Here is a 20667-nt window from a genome sequence, read left to right on the forward strand (position 1 = left end):
CCCAAGCTTACCCTAAAAAAACAACTACCATTACTTAAAAAAACTTAATAATTGCAAAAAATAAAAAACCTACATTACAAAAAACAAAACCTAACATTTACAAAAATAAAAAACCCTGTCATTACAAAAATTAAAAAATTCTACCTTACAAAAAATAACAATAGAAATTACCAAAAATAAAAAAAATATTCCTTTTTTAATACTCCTTTAAAAAACACCCCAAACTAAATAAAAGCCCTATTCTAAAAATAAACTACCAATAGCACTTAAAAGGGCCTTTTGTAGGGCATTGCCCTAAAGCAAACAGCCTAATAAAAAAAAAAACACCCCAAAAATAAAAAAACACCCAAAAAAACAAACAAAAACAAAGTCTAACCCTAAAGTTGGTGCTTACCAATGATGATGGGCGCTCTATCTTCATCTTCTTCCATCGGTGGCAGCAGTCCATCTTCTATCTTCATCCCGGTGTCGGTGGCGAGGTCAGCAGCAATGGCAGGGGCGACGTCGGTCCTCCTCTTCAGACAAGCGACACAGAGGTCCTCTTCATGCGGTCTCTAGCCCCACACTGAAGATTGAATGCAAGGTACCCCTTTTATATAGGTGTACCTTTGCATTCCTATTGGCTGATTTAAATCTTCAAATTCAAATCGGCCAGTAGGCTAAAAGGAAAAAAAGTTTTAATCATTTTGGTGTTAGACTTTGTTTGTATTTTTTTTTATTTTTTTTTAGATTAGCAAAATAACTAAATGCCCTTTTAAGGGCAGTGTCCATCCAAATGCCCTTTTCAGGTGAAATTGGTAGTTTAGGATTTTTTAGGTCGTTTTTTTTATTTTGGGGGGTTGTAATGTTAGGAGATTATTGTATTTTTTATGCAAAAGAGCTGTTTGCTTTAGGGCAATGCCATACAAAAGGCCTTTTAAGGGCTATTGGTAGTTTATTTTAGAATAGGACTTTTTTATTTTTTTTATTTTTAAGGGGTATTAGAATAGGAATATTTATTTTTTATTTTTGGTCATTTCGTTTGTAAGGGTAGTTTTATTTATTTTTTGTAATAGTAGTGTTTTTTTTATTTTTTTGTACATGGTAGTTTTTTTTTGTAATGTCGAATTTTTAATTTTTTGTATTGTAATTTTTTTTAGGGTTAGCTTAGGTTTTAATTTAATTCTACATGTAATTTTTTATTTCTTTTAAAGTAGTTAAAATACCCATAAATTAACTAAAAAAATATTCTAATTGGGGTTGTTAGGTGGTGTAAGGTTAGGGGGTTTAGATCTCAATTACTTTGCGTTGTGGGGGGATGGAGGTTTAGGGGTTAATAGTTTAGTTAGTTTGCGTTGTGGGGGAGGCACTTTAGGTTGCGTTGTGGGGGAGGCACTTTAGGGGTTAATAGTTTACTTAGTTTGCGTTGTGGGGGGATGGCGGTTTAGGGATTAATGGTTTTATTTTTGGTTGGCGATGTGGGGGGATGGCGGTTTAGGGGTTAATAGTGTACTTTATAATGTATTTTTGTTGTCTTTTGTGCAACTTTTTATTTTCGTAGAACAGTTTACCAGAGCTCTTAGATCGTGGTAAAGATTGAAGCGAAAAAGGCAATTGTCATAGCACAATTGCGATTACTACGGACTTGTAATATCAGCGGGAGAAAAATGGATAATGACATCGCGATTGCGCTAACACAAAATCTGTCGCATCGCACTTGTAATCTAGCCCTTTGAGTTCATGTAAAATGCAATTGCATTTGAGCTATCATAACTTGTAATACGAGCGCATATTGATGCTCAACGCCGCCCATAGAAAATATGGGGAGCGTAAATTACTGTGATTTTGCACAAACGAATTTGCAGTAATTTAAACACTGCGCCACTTGTAGTATGGAGTCAAGTACAAAAAATATGATTGAGCTTCATCCATAATCTAGCTTTTAATGTTTAGTTGTATTAACTATTTATATAACCAGTACTGGGGAAACATTATGGGCCCACTATCTGGATGCTTATCTATTATTGTATTTCTTTGAAAGTAATGGGAGTATTTGATTTGTTATCCTCGACTACGACAAGTACTATATTCCTTTTGCATTCCCCTTCAGGTGCTGGTGGTCTATATGCAACTTCTTCTGTGACCTACTTAAAGGGACGGTAAAGTCAAAATTAAACTTTCATGATTCGGATAGAGCATGGAAATTTAGACAACTTTCCAATTTACTTCTGTAAGCAAATTTGCTTCATTTTCTTGGAATCTTTTATTGAAAAGTAAAACTAAGTAGGCTCATAAGATCTCAGGAGTGTCTTTAGTACTCTATGGCAGCAGTATTTTGCAATATTATTTGTTGCTTTGCTATACAGTGTTGCAAAACACTGCTTCCATAAAGTACTAAAGACACATGCACACTCCTGAGCTCTTATGAGCCTACCTAGTTTTACTTTTCAATAAAAGATACCAAGAGAACGAAGCAAATTTTACAACAGAAGTAAATTGTAAAGTTGTTTAAAATTGCATGCTCTGTCTGAATCATGTAAGTTTAATTTTGACTTTACTGTCCCTATAATCTAGTTTTCCCCCCAAAATATTTTAGGTCCTTTACTTAGGTCTCCTACAGGTAGACAATTTCTACCATGGATTCTCATTTCTTTTCTTGTTTTTTTTTTCCTTCTCCTGCTCCACCAGGTGCTATCATCCCATTTAGAAATTCGTAAAGGATTTAATGGCGACCTTAATTTTTTTTATCCTATAGCGTGCATGGAGTGAATACTCCAGCAAAGCGTAGTTTATTACTGAGATATTTACTGAGGGTGCAATCTGGTGTTGTTCTCTTAAAATAGACCCATTGGAGAGAAGGAGATCTGCTTAGATCAGAGCTTTCCAAACTTTTCATCTTGGTGACACACTTTTTAGACCTACATCATTTCGTGACACAGTAATTTAGTTGTACTTGCAAAAAGGAGGTTAAACTAACTTGTTTTAAGAGATACGGACACATACATAAATTATATGACTAAATGTATTTACAAGTAACAGTATGTATGTGCAAGAATTAAAAAAAAGTTTTTTAATAACTACACCAAAAGCTACTTACTATATTAATGGGATGTATGAGGTTGATGGGATGAACACAATTTCTGAATATTTGGTGGAATATTAGATAAAGATGCATTTCATCATCAAGCATTTTTAAGCTTCCACTTCCTATCTATATATCAAGAGCAGCAATGCACTACTGGGAGCTAGCTGCAAAAAAAAAATCCCACTGACTTCTGACTTCAGCTCAGTGTTCAAGCTGCCGCCCTCAGAGCTCGGTGAGTTTGATTGACTACTATCTGCGCTGCAAACACACTGCTGTCCCACTCACTGACTACACATGCAGTCACGAGCCAATTAAGGAGACTACACGTGCAGTCAGGAGCCAATGTGCCGCCAATTGGAATAGTTTCAGTTCCCACTGAGCTGCGCAAATAGGTTAAGATGATCTGTGACCCCCTAGGTATCAATCACGTGTCAACCATGTGATATGCGTAGCAGGCAGGCGGAAAGTCAGAACCCCCCCCCCAAAAAAAAAAAATTGTGCTGAAGCAGGGACACACCTACACACTGCTGCCGACACACTAGTGTGTCCCGACACACAGTTTGGAAAGCACTGGCTTAGATAAAGATATAAACAATTCCCTGTATTTGAATGTTCCTTGTACCTTAAAAAAGCTAGAGGGGTGGCTGTGCTCATTAGCAGAACCATAGCTTACAAATCAATTTATATAGAGAAAGATCCTTAAGCTTGATGTATCATTCTGATTTGTAACATAAATAATATTATATTTACATTAGTGTCTGTTTATGCTCCTAACCCCAAGCAGCCCTCTTTTTTTTAAGAAAGTACTACCATTGGCAGAGAAAGTTAGACAGGGTCACATGATAATAGGGGGAGATTTTAATATGTTGTGGGACACCAAGATGCATAAATAACTAATGACAACATACAAGAAAGATAGGAGCACAAGACAACTTGGTTAGACGCTTACGCTCCCTCATGACTCAGTATAATTATTTTGATATATGGAGATCTTTGAACGCTAATATAAAATATTTTACCCATTTTTCTATTCCATATAAGTCTTACTCAAGATTGGATAATATATTTTGTAGTAATTCTATTTTAGAGGCAATATCTTCCTCTAAAATTCTTCTATGTGCCTTGTCGACTGTGATTTATTGCATATACAGTGGACATGTCCTCATTTAGTCCAGTTTTGGCCATCATGTTTCCAATTATTACATAGATTTTCAATCAACATTACTCAAAAAACAGAGATTGCGCTTCTATATTGTGGACTCCTTAATCTTCAGAAAACTTGACAATTGTTTTGTATTTATCTATTTCTGGCAACTGGAGCAATAGGAAGAAGGAGAACACTGCTGACCCACTTTTTTTTTTAACCTCTTTTATGGTCCTGTTTTAAGGTTATTTTGAATTGCTGATTTCATTATGCAACATGTTAGCTAAGTGTTTACTCTGTAAGTCCCCAGATGTTATATTTTTACCACTGACATGTTGTTCTGGAATTAATGAACATAAGAATCTGAACTGATACTTATTCACTGGCTTATAATAGTTTTAAATAGGAAAACTAAGGATAATGACTTAATATGAAGATCCCTTTTACTTATCTATACATTGTATTCTTATTAATATCATTAACAGGATAGTAAAGTCCAAATTAAACTTCCATGATTCAGATAGGGCATGTAATTTTAAACAACTTTCTAATTTACTTGTATCATCAACTTTGCTTTGTCCTCTTGTTATTGGTATTCTTAGTTGAAAGCTAAAGCTAGGTAGTCTCATATGCTAATTTCAAAGCCCTTAAGGACAGCCTCTTAGCTGAATGCATTTGACAGTTTTTCACAGCTAGAGGACATTAGTTCATGTGTTTCATATAGATAACTTTGTGCTTATGCTCGTGAAGTTATTTAAGAGTCAGCACTGATTGCCTGAAATGCAAGTCTTTTTCAAAAGATCTGAGATAAGGAGGCAGTCTGCAGAAGCTATAACATTTTTAGGTGTTTACTATCCCTTTAATAAAAACTATATAAAAAATAAAGTTGACACTGTTTTATTGTTCTTTATTTTTTCTTTATTTATTAATTTACTTATGTTTTGTCTTGCAGGTGTAATCGTAGCAGGACCTCCAGGATCTGGAAAAAGCTCCTGTATTACTGCCCTTGTTCAGGCCCTTAATCACTTGCAGCTGTCTGTAGAGGATCCAGCACATAAACTTGTGAAAATAAATCCCCTCACAGTGGACAGCAGTACCTCAATGTTTGGTACTAAAAACAATTCAGGGATCTGGGAGGATGGAATTGTTACCTATGTCTGGAAGAGGGCTCTCCAGGTAATGTTCAGAAGCCTGTGACAATCCTGAAACCTCCGTATGTATAATACAAATACTATTTAATCATCACATACAAACTATTTATGCAGTCAGGAAATCATGTTTCTTATGTGCTTGACTAATAAATATATCCTCTTTAAAGAGGATTTTCATACTGTTTTTTTCCTGCACGTTACAAAACTAGATATTCCACTAGTACATCATTTAAGGCAAATTACTTAAGTAGTTTTAGGATAAAATAAGTGCATCACACAATGAAAATCCATCAGCAGGTGTAAAATACCACAAGCACATCAATCAGGAAAAACCTCTTCAATAGTTATAGGATTCCACAGGAACATCACCCAAGACAAAAACAGACAGGTTTATTTTTATTTAAATTCAAGTTAATTTATGTTCATATATTTTAACTACCAAGAAGACAGGACTGTTAAGCTCATGTAATTTCAATTTACTGAAGGAACAACTTATTATTTACTTGCAGAGTCACAGAAACACCTGGATGTGGTTAGATGGACATCTAAGTTCCAGTTGGGCTGATAATTTCAACAGTGTTCTGGGAACAGAAAAGGTGATGTCACTTTAATATATACACAAACCATGCAAATAGTCACATTTGTCAACAAAATACCATAAAAAATGTACTATTAATAATTTAATAAATGTAGCCACCAATCAGCAAGCGCAACCTAGGATTCTGAACCAAAAATGGGCCGGCTCCTAAACTTAGATTCATGATTTTTCAAATAAAGATACCAAGAGAATGAAGAAAAATTGATAATAGGAGTTAATTAGAAAGTTGCTTAAAATTGCATGCTCTATCTCAACCATGAAAGAAAAACATCGGGTTTAGTGTCCCTTTAATAAAATAATGTTAATACTGTAACTTAAGCAGACTGCAGATTTCCTTCTTTATAATGAAAGAAATTGTAGCTAATCCCAATATTGTGATTAAGAGGAACATTAAAATGCTATGCAGCATACTGTGTAACATTACAAATCTGTGTAGACCCTCTTCTGGGAATATGTGGGATGCTCTAATTATATCTGTACAGAAATTGCTAAAATGTTATTATACTAGTTCTTAATTTGTTCTAGATTGTATAGCAATTTATTTGTCTACTATAAAGGCAAATGGAGGGAACATAAACACGCAAACATGTGATAGAATTCTAATATTGCATTGTTTGTTGCAAAGGGTTTGACCACATAAAGGCAGCTGCATGGCATGATGGCATCAATGCACTGCTGGGACCTAGCTGAACACATCTGGTGAGCCATTGATTAGAGGCATATGCGTGTAGCCACAAATCGCCCGCTAGCTCCCAACAGTGCATTGCTTCTCCTGATCCTACCTAAATATGCTTTACAACAGAGAATACCAGAAGAACATAGTAACTTTGATAATAGAAGTAAATTGAAAATTCTCTTAAAATTGCATGTTTTATCTGAACCATGAAAGCATAAAAGAACCGGTAAATACAGTAGATTTGCAGAATAAACAAATGCATGACAAAAAGACAGTGCGATAGCACTTAGGCTGAACTTCAAATGAGTAGTAGATTTTTTCCATAAATTAAAAGAGTGAAGTGCTGCTTGTTCTATGGCTAGTTACCACCCAAGAAGCAGCCTCTTTTTGCTCAACATGTGCCTTTCACAGAGAAAAACTTTCCTGAAGCATATCAGTCTGATCCTGACTTAACAGTACAGTCCAGCCCCGAAATACCAGGCAATCCCTCTCTGAACAAGGGAAACAGCAAAACCCCAGACGTACGTCTCGGCCTAGTGTGGGCCTCATCAGTGAGGATTCTGCATCACACTTAGGGAGACTTCCCTAAGAGTCATAATTTGCATAAATTAAAAAAGAGATTTCCCCCCCCAACAAATTTCAGTTATGTTTATTTCCACTACCCCTGTATCATGCAACAGCCATTAGCCAATCACAAATGCATATACGTACAGTATATTCTGTGAATTCTTGCACATGATCAGTAGGAGCTGGTGACTCAAAAAGTGTAAATATAAAAAGACTGCACATTTTGTTAATAGAAGTAAATTGGAAAGTTGTTGAAAATTCCATGCTCTATCTGAATCATGAAGCTTTAATTTTTACCTGAGTGTCCCTTTAATTTTGGCATTCATTTCCCTGTATTTTGAGATTTTGAACAGTAAGTTATTAAAAAAAAAAAAAAAAGAACAGCAGCAACAATACTAATAATAATGATTATTCATGAGGTGGAGGGCCGTGCTCTGGAGAGCTTACAATCACAATGTTGATATTAATATCTGGGTAGTGAGTAAGTGAATAGTCCCCATCTCTCTATATAAGCAGAATGCTGTTATAAAAATGTGGTAGATTACAGACTGATCTTGAGTTAAACGTTGGATAGCATATTTTATAAAGGAGGATTGCTGGAAGTGAATACAGATTATTATATATGCTTTCTCTATGATCACTTAAACCCTTGCTCTCAAGTGCTGCTATCTTATTATTTCTCTTTATCCCCAGGTGCTACAGCTTAGGAATGGTGATCGTTTGGAATTTCCAAAACATATGAGACTGCTGTTTGAAACTACTGATTTACAACTGGCTTCCCCTGCCACTTTGACAAAAGCTGTAAGCACAGAAATCCAATACCTAAAATAATTATAGACTTTTCCGTTATCCTTTAAAAATATTAACATTAATGATAAATTGCTGTGCATGGTCATTTTAAAAATATCATTATAAACAGCAACAGTATTGGACTTCATTTTAGATTGTTTTCATGTAACTCATACATGTTCCGGTTGTATTAATAGCAAAAGTATAATTACCCTACAGGGTGTTCTGTACATTGAAAGTGAAGCACTTGGTTGGAGACCTCTTGCTAAAGTTTGGCTGGATGGACGAAACCAGCAAGAAAATGCAGTGAGTAAAAAAAAATAATATTCTTGAATTTGTTCAAAACAAGTTTTGTTTTTATGCTTGTTCAGCTTTGCCTTTGCGCTTTATCAGAGCAGATGGGACGCGAGTATCAGCAGGGCACAAACATATATTTCCTGTTAGCTTAAACATTCATTTTCACAACTTAAACATAACATAATCTGAAAGCAAAGATAATTTAAAATGTTTTACTGATGCTATTTTATATTTAAGGTAGACATTTTTTTAATTAAATCTCTCTAAATGTTATCTCTTTAAGATATCGAATTGGATTGTTGTTTTAAGGGTAGGTCCCAGACAATGTTCCCTCTAATTATTTTAGTTGCGGACCTGCTACTGCTCTGAGCAAAAAAAAATTACACAACCTGACAACCGGGCAGAACTTAAATATTATATAATAATATCAATATTCAATTAAACTTTTGAAATAAAATGGTATATTTGCTTCAGAGAAGTTTAAACGGACAGTCTACGCCAGAATTGTTATTGTTTTAAAACATAGATAATCCCTTTATTACCCATTCCCTAGTTTTGCATAACCAACACAGTTATATAAATACACCTTTTATCTCTGTGATTATCTTGTATCTATGCCTCTGCAAACTGCCCGCTTATTTCAGTTCTTTTGACAGATGTGCATTTTAGCCAATCAGTGCTGCTGACTCCCTGGAACTTCACGTGCGTGATCTCAGTGTTATCTATATAACACATATGAACTAACACCCTGTAGTGGTGAAAAACTGTCAAAATGCCCTGAGAGAAGAGGCGGCCTTCAAGGGCTTAGAAATTAGCATATGAACCTCCTAAGTTTAGCTTTCAACTAAGAATACCAAGAGAACAAAGCAAAAATGGTGATAAAAGTAAATTGTAAAAGTGTTTAAAATTACATGCCCTATCTGAATCATGAAAGTTTATTTTGGACTAGACTATCCCTTTAAAGGCAATGTATTTTTGTACTGTAGGCTACCCCTAAAAAAATCTGAAAACCATGACAGATATCATGTGAAATTGAGCTACAACCTTGTTGCTCGTATACATTCCAGAGCTACAACAATAAAATATAAAAGTACAATACATCATGCATCAGTTAAAAGCTGGCTTATATGAATAATATAAGGAGTAGGAGTAGCTACCCCTACCTAAGTATATATCAGCCAAAAACATCACAAGTGCATATTATTAGGCGTCTATGCTAAACCATAATAGGGGAATATGGCATTGACAACTGAATAGTTAAACATATAACTAGCAGTGTGATTCAGCTAAAGACAGAATATCTAAAAATACAGCAAATTAGCAACTATGGAATATATAGCTAAAATGACTTCACTTTATTTTCTACCATATACAACCATATAGCTAAAATGTCTTCACTTGATGCCAAATCACAAAGTAAGACAGTTCTTCTGATAAACCTCCTAACTTTGACAATAATAAATAGTGCAATGGATATTTAAAAATAAAAAAAAGATTGTTGCAGACACTACTATACTCAGATTTAAATTTGTTGTGTACCTAAATATTACTTACTTTCTCTGTTACCATTCTTCCAATAATTTTAACCCCCTGGCCCTGTGACATTAAAGGGATACTAAACCCCAATTTTTTTCTTTCATGATTCAGATATAGCATGCAATTTAAGAAACTTTCTAATTTACTCCTATTATCAATTTTTCTTCATATTCTTGCTATCTTTATTTGAAAAAGAAGGCATCTAAGCTAAGGAGCCAGCTAATTTTTGGTTTAGGACGCTGGACAGCACTTGTTTATTGGTGGTTGCATTTAGCCACCAATCAGCAAGCACAACCCGGGTTGTGAATAAAAAATGTGCCAGCTTCTAAACTTACATTCTTGCTTTATAGATAAAGATAGCAAGAGAATGAAGAAAAATTGATAATAGGAGTAAATTAGAAATTAGCTTAAAATTGCATGCTTTATCTGAATCATGAAAGAAAAAAATTGGGTTCAGTGTCCCTTTAACACTACATTACAATATAAAATAACAAATATTATTATTATTATTAACATTTATATTAAGTAGTGTTTTTTATCTACAGAACATTTCTTAAATGCTAGACCAGTATCTATTTAGCTGTAATTGGTATTTAATTTGCAGCCTAGCAAGATTATGTGCCTTGCTGTGACATTAATACTACAATATAGATTTTAATATAAATATTCTGTAGATAACTGCTTAAAACAAACATAAATGTGCCAGTCCCTGTTTGGCTATAATTTGTATTTAATTTGCAGCCCAGCAAGATTAGTCCAAATACTGCAAGCTTCAAGGCAGATGTGTATACAACTATACATCTATATGAAATGGGACAGATGATAAAAAGAAAGCTGCAGAACTGGAATTGCTATCTGTCAGTAGAAAATGTGACATGATGAAGAGAAGACATAATTGACTTTTGGAAATGTGACTGCTAGATTTCAAGTTAATGTCACACTTTCTCTTGACACATAGCCATTCCAGTTCTGCAGATTCATTTTATCCTGTGTGTGTCCAATTTCATATGTATAGTACACAGACAAAGTTCTCTGCTCTGGCGATACTATCAAACATGTCTCATCATGATAGTATCGCCAGAGCAGAGAACTAATAGAATATTGAGCCCACTGATGAGTAACTGTAATTAGGAATAATGGAAAAACTTTTCAGTACTGTGCCAGAGTAGCCCAGACCGCAAACTTACGATGCTGAAGATTCTTTCACCTCCGGTCCACACAGACTCCACATGAATAACCTCATCCACATGTGACGATGCTGCCAATATCCCGGCTAGTGCTAACACAACTGCACACTGAGACTTTTGGCACGCTGAGGGCTCCAGGTTGATCAATGCCTCTTTTGATGCGTGCACAGCCTTAATTAAGAAGTGTGCAAAACCTTAGAAAACAATGCGCGGCTGGGCTGCTGTGCGCATTGAAGGAAACATTGGTCTCAGATAAATTTGCTTAAAAGACTATGAAAGCCAACATTTCTGTATTCAGACAGTGCTTACTACACTGTGTTCACAATTATTAGGTATTTTTGAGGATTAATTTAATTATTGAACAACTACAGTGCTCTCGGTCAATCCAAAATGTTAATAAACCTAAATCCTGAATATTTAAGAAAGTAAAAGTCAGGTTTTGGCTTTCGTAGGAGAATATCTAGGTGTTGAACAACTATTAGTGTGCAGAATTATTATGCAACTAAATGAAAAACGTAAATTTTCACATCTCACTTGTTTATTGTCATCTGTTAAAATAAGAATAATTAACAAACAATTCAAAATTTACAAATAAACATTTCTGACATTTCCAAAAAAAAATAATCAGTGACCAATATAGCCACCCTTCTTTTCAATAACAGTCATAAGCCTTCTAGTCCATGGATCAACTTTTTGTGCAGCAGCAACCACAGCCTCCCAGACACTGTTCAGAGAGGTGTACTGTTTTCCTTCACCGTAAATCTCCCTTTTAAGAAGTGCCACAAGTTCTCAATAGGGTTTAGGTCAAGTGAGGAAGGGGGCCATGTCATTATTCTTTCATCTTTAAGGCCTTTACTGGCTAGCCACACAGCGGAGTTCTTCGATGCATGCGATGGAGCATTGTCCTGCATAAATATCATGGCCTTCTCGAAAGATGCAGACTTTTTCCTGAAGAAAGTGTCTTCTAAAAACTGGCAGTAGGTTTGGGAGTTGATTTTGAGTTCATCTTCAACCCGAAAAGGTCCAACTAGCTCATCTTTAATAATACCAGACCATACTAGTAACCCACCTCCACCTTACTGGCGTCTGAGTCGAAGTGGAACTCTGTGCCCGTTACTGATCCAGCCATGGGCCTTTCCATCTGGTCCACCAAGAGCCACTCTCATCTCTTCATTCCATAAAACCTTTGAAAAATCTGTCTTCAGATATTTCTTGGCCCAGTCTTAAAGTTTCAACTTATGTGTCTTGTTCAGTGGTGGTCGGGTTTCAGACTTCCTTACCTTGGCCATGTCTCTGAACACATTGCACTTCTGGGCACTCCAGGTAGGTTGCAGTTCTGGAATATGATAGCACTGGAGGATAATGGGTTCCTGGTAGCTTCACGTTTGATTTTTCTCAAATCTTTGGCAGTTAATTTGCGTCTTTTTTTCTCAACATGTTTCTTGCAACCTTTTGACTATTTGCAACATAACATTTGATGGTTCTATGATCATACCCCAATATCTTAGCAATTTCAAGAGTGCTGCATCCCTCTGAAAGACTTTTTAACATTTTTGAGATTTAGTAAAATCTCTTTTTTGGCCCATTTTGCCTGAGGAAAAAAACTGCCTATTAATTATGCACACCTTGATATAGGGTGTTGATACCCTAAGGCCACACCCTCCCTTACACAAATTCACATCACTTGATATGCTTAAATCCAATAAGCATTCAAGTTTATACAGCTTGGAGTTTGACAATATGCATAAAATGATGATTTGGTCAAAATACTCACTTGCCTAATAATTGTGCACACAGTGCATATAAAAAAAAAAACGTGCAATGGAATTTTATTATCAAATTTACCTTTTTCTCTTGATATCTTTTGTTAAAACTTAGCTAATTTCAATAAGGGCATACTGAGGTAGGATCCAGAAACTGCATGTGTCACTATATAACAGCAATGTCTGAAGTTGTATCAGGAACCTGTAGATGGATCTGCAGCCTGCAGTGCTGAGTAACAGCAAAGAACACCCACAGCTCTGCCTTCACTTACTACTACTCACACACACTGTTTTGATGTATTTAATGAAGAAAGCGCCTTTTTTTTATTAAACTGTGCTTCTGGCTATATAGCCTCATGTTTACTAACTCAATTAACTATAGAGTTTTACCACTCTATCTATTTCATGAAACTTTAATTTAGCCTTCCATGTCCCTTTATTTGAAATGAATTGTTTCACATCAAACAACCTATACTGTTAGGATTAATGCAATTTACAGATCTAACACTTTTAAATATGTTTTAGGTCCTTTCAAAGGCATTTTACAAGACTTTGGACCCCATCTTCAATTTGATTCTCCATGATATCAGGTAATAAAGTCTGTGTTCCATTTCCTCCTGATGTCTAATTCATTATTGCATTGTATTCATGCATATTTATTAAATTGTTGACTGTTCTTTTAGACCACTAGTTCCAGTAACAGAGGTTGGTCTGTTCCATACGTGCACCAGTCTCTTGACAGTAATGCTCAATGACAAGGCTCAGAGTATCGGAGGGCAGCTGCATATCGAGAGGCTTTTCATATTCTGTCTGATCTGGTCTATGGGAGCACTCATTGAAATGACAGAAAGAAGGAAGTTTAGTGAGCTGCTAAAGGTTTACACTTCAGTGTAAGTAATGAATGCAGAGTTCTTATTAGTGGCCTACACTCACAAGCACAGTGATAATATCTAAAGCAGGAGTTATATTGCTTTTGAGTTTACAAGCAAACATCCAATCATACAGCATTATACTTTTATTGAAACCTCCTGTGTTTCCTTTTACATAAAAAATGTCAAACATAATGAATGAAGGTTTCTAGCTTTTGAAATCAATTCTGCATCTCTGGAGATTTAATTTGTAATGAATGAATGTCATGGTCTGTGTGATAGATATATTATATAATATTTTTATTTTACAGATTGCCTGATGACGAGCAGGAGATTTCAGTTTTTGATTATTATCTTGATGAATCTGGAGAGTGGGATACTTGGCAGTCTCGTTTGCCAGAAATGACGTACATTGGTAGTACAGATATGATGGGAGAGGTGTTTGTTGAGACACAAGATACTGTGAGTCTGTTATGCAACACATTATATTGGTTTTAAAGGAGCATTGAACACAATTTTCTTTTCATGATTCAGATAGAGCATGTCATTTTAAACAAGTTTCCAATTTACTTCTATTATCAAATTTTCTTTATTCTCTTGCTATCCTTTGCTCCAGACCTGTGCACACTACCTACCTAGGTATCTCTTCAACAAAGAATGCCATGAAAATAAAGCAAATTTAATAAAATAAGTCTTTGAAGACTGCCCCAGCCCCCTGCTCCGCTTTCACCCCCATACCTTGCTTAGGACCACTTTTCTGCAGCCACATGCCCCCATACCCTCGTCAGGAGTGGAGCAGCCTTGAAGAAATGCGATACACATGCGCACAAGGCTCGCTCCGTGACCTCCCTGACCAAGGATGTGGCCCAACGGTGATGGAGGGAAACATTCCAGTATTTCAAGCAGGACAATATACAGCACTGATTGCAAACATTTTTTTTTAAATTGTAATCTCTGTTTGAATCCCAAAAGAATTTTTTTCGATTTCATTGTTCCTTTATGTGCTGAAGTCTATAATATTAAAATGTTGACAAAAATGTCTCCAGTTGAAATGATATATATTATTGTTAGACCATGGAGCACTGAAGTTCCTGTTGCATAGAAAGGGGGAACTGAGAGCAAGTTCTTGAGAGTATTCCATCTTCTGGACATAGAGAAGCAAGGTGGTGCACTGATATAGAGGTGCATATTACTGTGATAAAGCTCCTCTCTGCTTCTTTCTCTGGCCCTGAATCACTTCTCCTGTGTACCAGTTTTATGTGGCCAACAACAGCGTGTCATATTTTTATATTGCTACTATTTCACAGTTTTTGTTCACATTTTACTAGTAAGTCAATGTTTCCCCTACTACTAAAAACTATTCTAGTTATTTTTTCCCTTTTCTCTTCTTATCTTTTATAAATAAAGTGGCACAATTTCACATAACACTGGATATATAAATAGTGATCTACAAAATAGGTGATATTTATGCATAGGAGTTTCTTACTGTACTATTTCACAACACTCTAATACATAAAAAAATGAATAAACTATTAATTGATAGAGTAGAATATTATCACTGTTCTAAAAAGCTTAAAGTCTAGAAAACTAAAGAGTGAATGAAATACACATTTCATAAATTATTTTAATTTTAAATCACATTTGCAGTGGCAGTGACAAGTAATGGTTGTAAGAGACAACAGGAAGGTATTTATTTCCTAAGATATGGAGAGTCCACAACGCCATTCAATTACTATTGGGGAATATCACTACTGGCCAGCAGAAGGAGGCAAAGAGCACCACAGCAAAGCTGTTAAGTGTCACTCCCCTACCCATAATCCCCAGTCATTCTCTTTGCCTCTGTCAATGGAGAAGGTGAAGTTTGGTGTCTGAAGAAATGAATTCCTTTTTCAGGTACTTTCCCTGCAAGCAAGGATTTGGGTTTAGCTGAGTCTACGTTAATCTCTTCAGTAGAGTAGTGGTGGCTTTTAAGAGGTTGTGAGGTAGTCTTTGCTTTGTTTCCTAACACATTGCTGCCCATGGTACAGAAAGCCAAAGTTGGTTACTCTGTTCTTTCTTTTTCTACAGGTCTCTGTAAGGAGTATGTGTCCTTTCATGCCTTGTGAGCTGTCTTCCTGCCGGACAGCTAGACTGCAGGTAAGTGCTTTTGTCTTCTAGGTCTTGGAGACTTGCACTTCAGAAGAATATGTCATATGCAGTAGATGCGGACATTTTTAAAACCCTTTATACAGGATTTTCTTTGGCAGTGGGCAGGCACATTATGTATGTTGAGACTAGGGGTTAATCTTCCCTTTATTGGAACGTTTTTCCTCTTTGGGCTATTTTTGTTGAAATACTTTATTAGTATATGCGTGTGGCTTATGTTTTATACAGGGATTTATGTATAAACTTAAAATTTGGCAGTTGGTTTTCTTTGCTTGCTTAGCTAGAACAGGCTAACTGACAAACTGCTTGAGTTTGAAACCAGCTGCAGCTACTTGCATCTTATGTTGTAGGCAGAGGGAAACGCGCGCCTTTTACTTGCTGCGTAGTTTCCTCTCTCTGCCGGTCATGTGACTTCTCTCTGCTGTCAGACATTCACAGAGTGGAGCGGCGTCATTGAATTTCAGTCTCTTCAGTGTCGATCTACTATACAATCGTTTTATAGACTTCTGGCATCGAAATTGTGGTATTAAAAATTCTTAAATTGACAGTGTATTTAAAACATTTCTACAATTTGAGAAATTTTTTATTTAGTATTATGGACATGGACCAAGACATTGTGTTTTTTGACAAATGCTTGTTATGCCTAGAGCCTCCTGGAGGAGATTATTTGCCTGCAGATGTTGTTGCATAGGTATCTTCTGTGGTATCTGCAGCATTATCTGCTTTTCCTATGCTGGGAAAACGCAAGAAGAAAATTAGACATTCAGATAGTAATATTTTTGTTCCACCTACTGCTATGCAGGTTGCCCTCCCTCATAAGTCTGATACTGAAGACGTAAACTTCAGATTTAAGCTTGAACACCTTTGTGTACTGTTAAAGGAGGTATTGGCTACTTTGGACGACTCTGATACTTCTGTCGTTGTCAACCCTATGAAGTCTAGTAAACAATAAATACTATGATGTTCCTTCCTCTGTGGAAGTTTTTCCTGTCCCAGACCGTGTAACAGAGATTATTTCACAGGAATGGGAGAAGCCAGGTATTCATTTCTCCCCGTCTCCTGTATTTAAAAAGATGTTTCATGTTGCTGACTCTATTAAAGATTCTTGGCGCACGGTGCCTGAAGCAGAAGGGGCTATTTCTACTCTGGCTAAGAGAACTATGATCCCTATAGAGGATAGCTGCTCCTTTAAGGATCCCATGAACAAAAAGCTGGAAACTTATTTGAAGAAGATGTATGTTCATCAAGGTCTTCAATGGCAACCTCCAGTTTGTATTACCACAGTAGCAAGTGTGGCATCTTATTGGTGCAACGCCTTGTCTGAATCAATTTTAGTAGAGACTCTGTTGGAGGCGATACAAGATAGGATTAAGGCTCCCAAAGTAGCCAATTCCTTTATTTCTGATGCTAACATGCAAGTTATTAGACTGGGAGCCAAGAAGTCTGGCTTCACTGTCCTAGCCCGCAGGGCATTGTGGCTAAAATCTTGGTCAGCTGATGTTACCTCTAAGTCCAAGCTTCTGGCACTTCCTTACAAGCGGAAGACCTTGTTCGGACCTGGTCTGGCAGAAATAATTTCTGATAATACGGGTGGAAAAGGGTCTTTTCTACCGCAAGACAAGAAGAACAGACTCCAAAGACGTCAAAGTAATTTTTGTTCCTTTCGTAACTTCAAAGGTCAAAAGTCTTCCTCTCCCTCTTCCAAGCAGGATCAGTCCAAGTCTTCTTGGAAGCCCAATTAGTCTTGGAATAAGGGGAAGCAGTCAAAGAAACCCTCAGTTGAGTCTGTCAGCATGAAGGGTCGGCCCCCGGTCCGGATTCGGATCAAGTTGGGGGCAGACTTTCCCTGTTTTGTCAAGCGTGGAGACGAGATGTCCCAGATCCTTGGGCTGTGGACATAGTATCTCAGGGTTACAAAATAGAATTCAAAACTTTCCCTCCAAGGGGCAGATTCCACCTCTCAAGATTATCTGCAGACCAGGTAAAAAGAGAGGCATTCTTGAACTGCGTTCAGGACCTTTCCTCCCTGTGAGTGATTGTTCCAGTAAGGGAACAGGGTCTAGGATTCTATTCAAATCTGTTCGTGGCTCCCCAAAAGAGAGAACTTTTTGACCCATTTTAGACCTAAAGTGCCTCTACAAGTTTCTCAAGGTACCGTCCTTTAAAATGGAAACCATTCATTTCATTCTTCCTTTGGTCCAAGAGGGTCAGTTCATGATGACCATAGACCTAAAGAACGCAGATCTTCATGTTCCCATCCACAGGGATCATCACAAATTCTTGAGATTCGCCTTTCTAGACAAACACTTTCAGTTTGTGGCTCTTCCATTTGGCCTTGCCATAGCTCCCAGAATTTTCTCAAAGGTTCTGGGGGCTCTCTTGGCAGTGATCAGGTCTCTGGGAATAAAAGTGGCGCCATACATGGATGACATATTGGTTCAGGCGCCATCTTTTCAACAAGCAAACTCTCATACAGAGATCTTGTTGTCTTTTCTATGTTTGGAAAGTGAATCTGGAAAAGAGTTCCCTTGTTCCAGCTACAAGGGTGGTTTTCTTAGGGACCATAATAGATTCCCTATCTATGAAAAAAATTCTGACGGAGGTCAGAAAATCCAAAATTCTCTCCTCTTGCCTCTCTTTTCAGTCTACTCTTCGGCCATCAGTGGCTCAATGTATGGAGGTAACTGGTCTGATGGTCGCTTCCATGGACATCGTTCCCTTTGCTCAATTCCATTTGAGAGCTCTGCAATTATGCATTCTCAGACAATGGAATGGAGACCATTCAGATCTGTCTTAGAGGATAGATCTAGACCAGTCAACAAGAGACTCTCTCTGGTGGTTGTTTTCTCAGGACCATCTGTCTCAGGGCACATGCTTCTAGAGACCTTCCTGTGTGATTGTGCCCACGGACGCCAGCCTGCTAGGCTAGGGAGCAGTCTGGGACTCTTTAAAGGCGCAGGGACTATGGACTCGGGTGGAGTCTGCTCTCCTCATAAACATCTTGGAGTTGAGAGTGATTTACAATGCTCTGATGGCTTGGTCTCAATTGTCCTTAGCCTGGTTTATCAGGTTTCAGTCGGACAACATCACCTCAGTGGCTTACATCAACCACCAGAGAGGAACTCAGAGTTCCTTAGCCATGAAGGAAGTGGCACGGATTATTCAGTGGGCGAAAGCTCACAATTTTTTTCTATCTGCCATCCACATTCCTGGAGTGGACAACTGGGAAGCGGATTTCTTGAGCAGACAGACATTTCATCCCAGGGAGTGGGCTTTCCATCCGGAGGTATTCTCCAGGTTAACCCTCAAATGGGGGGTGCCGGAGTTAGATCTGATGGCGTCTCGGCAGAACACCAAGCTTCCAAGGTACGGTTTAAGGTCAAGAGATCCTCAGGCCGCTCTGATAGATGCTCTGGAGGTTCCTTGGGATTTTGGTCTAGCATACCTGTTTCCTCCGTTTGTGCTCCTTCCATGAGTTATTGCTCGTATCAAACAAGAGAGAGCATCAGTAATTCTAATAGCTCCTGCATGGTCTCGCAGGATCTGGTATGCAGACCTAGTGAAGATGTCTTCTCGGCCACTTTGGAGGTTGCCTCTGAGGAAGGACCTTCTAACTCAGGGTCCATTCCTCCATCCAAATCTAATTTCTCTGAAGCTGACTGCCTGGAGATTGAACGCTTAGTTCTGTCTAAGCGTGGATTTTCTGAGTCGGTCATTGACACCATGCTCCAGGCTCGCAAGCCTGTTACTCAAAAGATTTACCATAAGGCATGGTGTAAATACCTTTATTGGTGTGAATCTAAGGGCTACTCTTGGAGTAGGGTCAGAATTCCTAGAATTTTGTCTTTTTCTCCAGGAAGGTCTGGAGGAAGGGTTGTCAGTCAGTTTTCTGAAAGGTCAGATTTCTGCATGATCTATTTTGTTACACAAGCGTCTGGCGGATGTGCCAGATGTTCAATCTTTTTGTCAGGCCCTGGTCAGAATCAGGCCTGTGTTTAAACCTGTTGCTTCTTCTTGGAGCCTTAATCTTTTTCTAAAAGTTTTGCAGCAGGCTTCGTTTGAGCCAATGCATTCCATTAATATTAAGTTGCTATCTTGGAAGGTTTTGTTTCTTATTGCTATCTCTTTTGCTCAGAGAGTTTCGGAACTCTCGGCTTTGCAGTGTGATTCGCCTTACCTTATCTTTCATGCGGATAAGGCGGTTCTTCGTTCTAAATTGGAGTTTCTTCGTAAAGTGGTTTCGGATAGAAATATTAATCAGGAAATAGTTGTTTCTTCTCTCTGTCCCAAACCTTCTTCTCATAAAGAACGTCTGTTGCACAACTTGGTTATTGTGCATGCTCTAAAATTCTACCTACAGGTGACTAAGGATTTTCCCCAGTCTTCTGCCCTGTTTGTTTGTTTCTCAGGAAAGTGTAAGGGTCAGAAGGCTACTTCTACTTCTCTTTCCCTCTGGTTGAGAAGTATGATTTGTTTTGCTTATGAGACTGCTGGACAGCAGCCTCCTGAGAATTACAGCTCATTCCACTACGGCTGTCTCCTCTTCTTGGGCTTTCAAAGATGAAGCTTCTGTGGAACAGCTTTGCAAGGCTGCAACTTGGTCCTCTCTGCATACTTTTTCCAGATTTTACAAATTTGATAATTTTGCTTCGGCTGAGGCCTCTTTTGGGAGAGAGGTTCTTCAAGCGGTGATGCCTTCTGTTTTGGTCTGCCTGTCATGTTCTCCCTCCCTGTTCATTCTGTGTCCTCTAGCTTGGGTATTGGTTCCCACTAGTAATTGAATGATGTTGTGGACTTTCCATATCTTAGGAAAGAAAACAACATTTATGCTTATCTGAATACATTTATTTCTTTCCGGACCCCACCCTTTATTAAGACAGT

General features: G+C 37.5%; 1 protein-coding gene across 1 annotated transcript in view; it reads left to right on the top strand.

Moving 5' to 3' along the window:
* Positions 1 to 20667, top strand: part of LOC128657631 (uncharacterized) — a 524168-nt gene that overhangs the window by 268506 nt on the left and 234995 nt on the right. The window contains exons 52-58 of the mRNA XM_053712016.1: positions 5161 to 5384; positions 5869 to 5955; positions 7894 to 8001; positions 8209 to 8295; positions 13298 to 13362; positions 13456 to 13662; positions 13953 to 14103. Coding sequence (XP_053567991.1) covers positions 5161 to 5384; positions 5869 to 5955; positions 7894 to 8001; positions 8209 to 8295; positions 13298 to 13362; positions 13456 to 13662; positions 13953 to 14103 — 929 coding nt within the window. The remainder of the gene's footprint in view (positions 1 to 5160; positions 5385 to 5868; positions 5956 to 7893; positions 8002 to 8208; positions 8296 to 13297; positions 13363 to 13455; positions 13663 to 13952; positions 14104 to 20667) is intronic.

This window comes from Bombina bombina, chromosome 4, assembly GCF_027579735.1.
Source record: "Bombina bombina isolate aBomBom1 chromosome 4, aBomBom1.pri, whole genome shotgun sequence".
In the NCBI taxonomy this organism is placed as follows: domain Eukaryota; kingdom Metazoa; phylum Chordata; class Amphibia; order Anura; family Bombinatoridae; genus Bombina; species Bombina bombina.